Below are 6307 nucleotides of genomic sequence, written 5' to 3' on the forward strand. Positions count from 1 at the left end.
GGTTTCTACCAGCTCACACAAAAGCTATTATACATGAATGTCACAAATGGTTCACAGTGGGTTCAGTTGTCTGTAAAGTTGGTCAGTGGTCATCACGCCTTCACATAAAGGTTTAAGAATGAGAAATTTGATGACATTACCTGTAACAGAAATGTGTTGATTTTGCAGTCACAGTTTGTAATGGCGAAGCTGACAATGCACAGGTCATTTGGATCATCTTAGCCGCTTCTCTGTCAAAGTGGACCATTTGCGCGCATGGTCCAGTGACCTTATGGTTTAAGTATGGACTGTTGTCATTCCCAAACTTTCATCATAATGGAAAAAGTTTCAGTCCTTAGAAGTGGACGTTAAGGCACAGCATTCACAGAAATATTAGCGAAAAATTTTCCAGATAAATTCGCTGGTTATTTTATCAGAAATTGTACCAAATTGTACAAGTTCGTTGGGAATTTTACTTGAAATTTTACAGGTTTAATATGATTGAACCAGTACACAAGTCTGCATGTATGAAGCATTCAATCATGCTTTTTGCAACTTTTTAGCCACACAAGTTTGTGTTGTATGACAGTTGAAAAACTTCAATATGTATTCTATCAACACAGATGAGCTTTCATGCTAATATCACACAAGTTTGATTTGTCCATTTTGGGATTCAGAATTGATGCTACAAGATCCACAAGGAAACTATCTGAATAAAAAGTTGAATGCTTCTTCTAGGCCACATTCTTAATCTTGATTTGTTGCCAAATCTCTATAAAATGTGATGGGAGAACCTAGGAAATGAGTTTGTGTGGTCTGAACTGGGCTAGGATGTCATTTTCCATTTCCATTTGCAGAGATACGACTGAAGGCCATGACTGGTATCACGGTACATCTATAGTTAAAGTCATGCCTGCTGTAGGCAGTTAGCCTAATGGGGACCTATTTAGATGGTATGAATCCATCTGCTCAGGGATTACTGATGCTGCATTAGGCCACACCAATTTAATTTCTTGGTTCACGGATTTTTAAAAAAAAAATATGGAGCGAGAGGGCGAAATAAAAATAAAAATAAAAATTGTAAAATGGTTGGGGTAAAGGTAAGGGCTAATCCAAAACATAAAGAATAAAAAGTTTTCAGCTTGAAAAAAGTACAAAAACACTATTACTGTACAGTAAAAGCACCTGTACCCACACTTTAAGGAGCTTATAATATAAAGGCCAATTTGCTACACCAGGAAGTTGGTGAATGGTTTCATTAATGGTGAAAATTTGTTGAGTGGTACTAGTTTTTATTTTTATTTTTTTCCCAAAAAATAGGAGCGAGCGAATCCGTGAACCAAGAAATTAAATTGGTGTGGCCTTAGTATTGATAGATCTATTTGAATTCTCCGTAGCTTTAATTTGGCAGTTTTAGGGACCTGTGGAATTGATGAGGAGAGTTGATGTAATTTGTGTTTGTTTGTTGGTTTATCATCAAAATGAAGCTATTATTCTGTGACAGACCAGGGATCGAAATACTTTTGTTTAGCCACATGCAAAACTGCAAGTTGGCAAAATTTTTACCTGCAATTTGAAAAATTCACATGCAAAATAAGACTAGGCGGCGATCCTGACGAGGATCGCTAGCTTGAATTGGCGAATTTTTACTACATCTAGTATAGCTCCCGGAGAAAGTTACCAACAGGGATGATAAGGAAGGAAAAGGAAAGACGTCCATATGTCGTTCTGTCTAATTCCTCAGTATTTTTACTATAGGCCAGGTATTTTCAACATGCAAGATTGCAAGTTCATAATATTTTTACGTGCAAATCTAGAAAATTATGTGCAAATTGCAAGTTAAGTATGTGTATTTCGAACCCTGCAGACAGGTTCCACTTCTCTTCAGACTCACTGTCAGTGCAGTGGATGATGTCCGAAACAGCTGACTCTGAGAACTTATCCAGTTGCTGGATTTATTTTGTTTTATATAACATTTTACCTTGATGTCTAACCAACATTGATATAGAGTTGACGTTATTTTGTTTGCAAAATGAAGCTATTTACGAAATTTACCGGGAGTAAATAGAAGATTAGATGTTATGTTTGTGTATTTTTGTTTTTAAATAAAGCTAGTCACCAATCTAACTTGGTGGAATTGTGATGCTAATTTTGTTGACAAAATGAAGCTATTTACCAAATTTCCTTTTTCTTTGCACGTTCCTCTGGTTCGACTGCAGGCCTGAAGGTGGAGATCACCCACTGTGGACAGATGAAGAGGAAGTACCGCGTCTGTAACGTCACTCGGAGACCCGCACAGACACAAACGTAAGTACCGCGTCTGCAACGTCACTAGGAGACCTGCACAGATGCAAACGTAAGGACTGACTTAGCTTTCTATCTTCATCCCTTCATTCCTTCCTTCTCTCTCTATCTACTACGTCTGTAATGTCACTCGGAGACCCGCACAGATGCAAACGTAAGGGCTTTCTCTCCTTCCTTCCGTTTTTCCTCCATTCCTTCTCTCTCCCTCTCTCTATCGCGTCTGTAACGTCACTCGGAGACCCGCACAGACACAAACGTAAGTACCGCGTCTGCAACGTCACTCGGAGACCCGCGCAGACACAAACGTAAGTACCGCGTCTGTAACGTCACTCGGAGACCCGCGCAGACACAAACGTAAGGACTGCCTTAAGTTTTCTTCCTTCTTTCTGTCCTTCCTTCCTTCCTTCCATCCTTCCTTTCTTCTCTCTGTCTCTCTCTCCTCTCACTGTCACGTCTGTAACGTCACTCGAAGACCTGCACAGACACAAACGTAAGTACCGTATCTGTAACGTCACTCGGAGACCCGCGCAGACGCAAACGTAAGGGCTTTCTCTCCTTCTTCCCTTCTGTCCATCCTTCCTTTCTTCTCTCTGTCTCTCTCTCCTCTCACTGTCACGTCTGTAACGTCACTCGGAGACCCGCGCAGACACAAACGTAAGTATCGTATCTGTAACGTCACTAGGAGACCAGCGCAGACACAAACGTAAGATCTGACTGTCCCTCCTTCTCTGTTTTGCTCTCTCCCTCTTTCTCTTTCCCTCTCTTTCTTTCTCCCTCTGTCTCTCTTTGTGTCCCTCTTTCTCTTTCTCTCCTTACCCCCCGTCAACACGCCTCCTTTCCTGTTCAGGATTATAAATTTCCTCATAGATCATAAGATTGCCTCCTTTTGTATTCAAACCAACAAGACAGATGTCAAGAATGTCAGTTGATTTTTGTTTGAAAAAATTGCCCTTTGCCATGGTCTATGTTGAAAGTGTGTCATCTAACTTTGTTATGTTTTTTGTGAATACTTCTGGTAATTCTGTGAATAGTTTCATCAGGTTGGTACATCACTGAATAAAGAGACTCTTGTTACACAACCATTGGTTTATTCACACCGACGTATCGGTGACCGTCTGTCACCTTCGTCAGGGCAATTCTGACTGGTTCACATTGTACTGCAGGACAGGTTTCGCTGCTCACAGTTCAGATGCGGTCACAAAACGTAAAGTATTTATTTACTTCTGATAATGTTTCAGAGCTGACTCTAACAGTGGTTTCCTCTTACAGGTTTCCACTGCAGCTGGAAGATGGCAGGACGGTGGAGTGTACCGTGGCGAAATACTTCTTAGAGAGACACAAGAGAAAACTGGAGTAAGTTAATCATAACACCTGTCCTTGGTGCTGAACACCATACACACACAGGTGAACACGCCTGTCCTTGGTGCTAAACACTATCCACACACACACACACACACACACCTTTCCCTGGTACTGAACACCATCCACACATAGGTTACCACACCTGTCCCTGAACACCATCCACACACAGGTAAACACACCTGTCCTTGGTACTGAACACCATCCACACATAGGTTACCACACCTGTCCCTGAACACCATCGACACACAGGTAAACACACCTGTCCTTGATGCTGAACACCATCCACACAGGCAAGCACACCTGTCCCTGGTAGTGAACACCATCCACACACATGTAAACACACTTGTCCTTGGTACTGAACACCACACACACACAGGTAAACACACCTGTCATTGGTGCTGAACACCATCCACACACATGTAAACACACCTGTCTCTGGTGCTGAACACCATCAACACACAGGTAAACACACCTGTCCTTGGTGCTGAACACCATCCACACACACAGGTGAACACACCTGTCCCTGGTGCTGAACACCACCCACACACACGTAAACACACCTGTCCTTGGTGCTGAACACCATTCACACACAGATAAACACACCTGTCCTTGGCTGAAATTTGGTGTGATCCAAGATGGCGGCGACTTTTTGATAGCTGCGTGGCTCTGTTCCCTAAAATCAGAATTTGTGGCACTTTAACGACCCATCGACCTGTTATCGACTCACCAGATGAAGACCAAACATCCTGGGTTTCTTACAAAGTGACAATTTGGGTCAATTCTGACGATCGTCTCCACATTGAAAGGTTTTCTTCACCAAGGGAGGGCACTGTATGGTAAGCCCGCGGCACCCCTCCCCACTTCCATCATGCCCAGATGTGAAGACTGCCGAGAGACAGGAGCCCAGCCCTGTCAGGGGGATCTTGTTCTCTGCCAGCGCTGTTCAGACAAGCGTTTCCCCCCTAGTGGGTCTGGACGTGAAGCGGTATGTAAAGATGTTATCATCAACGATCTGTTATGCTTTACTGTTAACAAGATGGACACTCTTCCGTTCGATATCATTACGAAGTTGTGTACCGAAACGTACACGGAAGAGGAAACAGAGACGGCTAAGAGACTTGTATTTGATACATGTAAGCCGGACGAACGTTACATAAAGCGAAAGGGAGGCGACAAGTCTAAGGCCAATATGGAGGATATTCAGCGAGTTTTGCATTCTACTGCTCCTACGTCGTTACCTACTTTCGTGTCCGCAACTCTCCACCTCCCCGCTGTGAATCTGGATCATGTAGACATCTCTGTTTGCATGCAAGAGCTCCAGTTCGTTAGACAGGAGATGAAACTGATTAGGGATTGCTCCATAGATTCGATTAGAGTCCAGACTGAGCTTGTGGCCCTCAGGAAAGAACTCTGGGAATTGAAAAACAGGCTGAGCTCTGCTCCGCCGGCAGCGTCGTGTTCTGCTCCGCCGGCAGCGCCGTGTCCCGCTCCGCCGGCAGCGTCGAGTTCTGCTCCGCCGGTAGCGTCGAGTTCTGCTCCGCCGGTAGCGTCGACTCTCGCCAGGCCGAAGGAATCTTACGCCAACGCCGTATCGGACACCTGCCCGTCGGAGACCATCCCTAAGTCCCTGCACGCGGGCGACTCCGGCCGGCAGGTGGAGAAGGCGTCTGCCACAAAGTCATCGCAGGCATCCCGACGTCGTGGCTACCCGAGTGGCTCTAGGGCTGTAGCCCGACCAAAGTCCACCTCAGCTGATGGCCACAGTGACCTTGACTCTGAGGGCTTCCGCCTGGTGCAGAGAAAGAAGCAGAGGTCCAGGGCAGTGGTGGGTACGGCGGTGTCGTCCAGTCTGTCTGCGGCTAAGTCAAGACCAGCGGAGATCTTTGTGACGCGCCTTGAACCGGACACACTGACTCAGGATGTTGAAAGGTACTTGACTGATAACTTGTCGCAGAAATACTCTGTGTCCTGTTCTAAACTGACCACAAAATACGATGGGTATTCTTCGTTCCGTGTCTCTGTTGACTACAATGCTGTGTCGGAAGTCCTGTCTCCATCTTTCTGGCCATGTGGGATCCTAGTGCGCCGATTTCACAGTAGGCGACGCTCTTCCACTTCTTAACCATGGACTTGAAGACCAGCTCGAACTCACTGAATGTGGCTTCCTTTAACTGCCGCTCAGTCAAAAACTCCGCCTCAGCCGTCAAGGACCTGTGCCAGATGTCAGACATTGTCCTTCTCCAGGAACACTGGCTCTTGCCGAACGATTTAAACTTTCTCTCTAGCTTGGATAAGGACTTTTTAACGTATGGCACTTCGGCTATAGATATAGGTAACGGCCCTCTATATGGTCGCCCTTATGGTGGCGTCGCAGTCCTCTGGCGCAAGTCTCTCGGGATCACTGTGAGTATTATGAGTGAGGACGATGATAGAATCTTAGCTTTACGAATTACCAATGATGCAAACTGTGAACTTCTCTTGATTTGTGTGTACTTACCTGTAGAATCCATGAATAACATAGATATCTTCCTTGATAAGCTTGGTAAAATTGAATCCGTAATACAGCAGTCCGGCATAAGCAATGTCTGTATAATGGGCGATTTCCATACGCGCCCGGATGGTGTATTTGCCGCATTGTTGTATAACTTCTGTGATGACTGTA

At 44.9% G+C, this 6307-nt stretch overlaps 1 protein-coding gene across 1 annotated transcript in view; it reads left to right on the forward strand.

Moving 5' to 3' along the window:
- Positions 1 to 6307, forward strand: part of LOC118407485 (protein argonaute-2-like) — a 30125-nt gene that overhangs the window by 10507 nt on the left and 13311 nt on the right. Inside the window, exons 7-8 of the mRNA XM_035807972.1 lie at positions 2199 to 2286; positions 3553 to 3636. Coding sequence (XP_035663865.1) covers positions 2199 to 2286; positions 3553 to 3636 — 172 coding nt within the window. The remainder of the gene's footprint in view (positions 1 to 2198; positions 2287 to 3552; positions 3637 to 6307) is intronic.

Source organism: Branchiostoma floridae, unplaced genomic scaffold (genome assembly GCF_000003815.2).
Source record: "Branchiostoma floridae strain S238N-H82 unplaced genomic scaffold, Bfl_VNyyK Sc7u5tJ_1354, whole genome shotgun sequence".
Classification (NCBI taxonomy): domain Eukaryota; kingdom Metazoa; phylum Chordata; class Leptocardii; order Amphioxiformes; family Branchiostomatidae; genus Branchiostoma; species Branchiostoma floridae.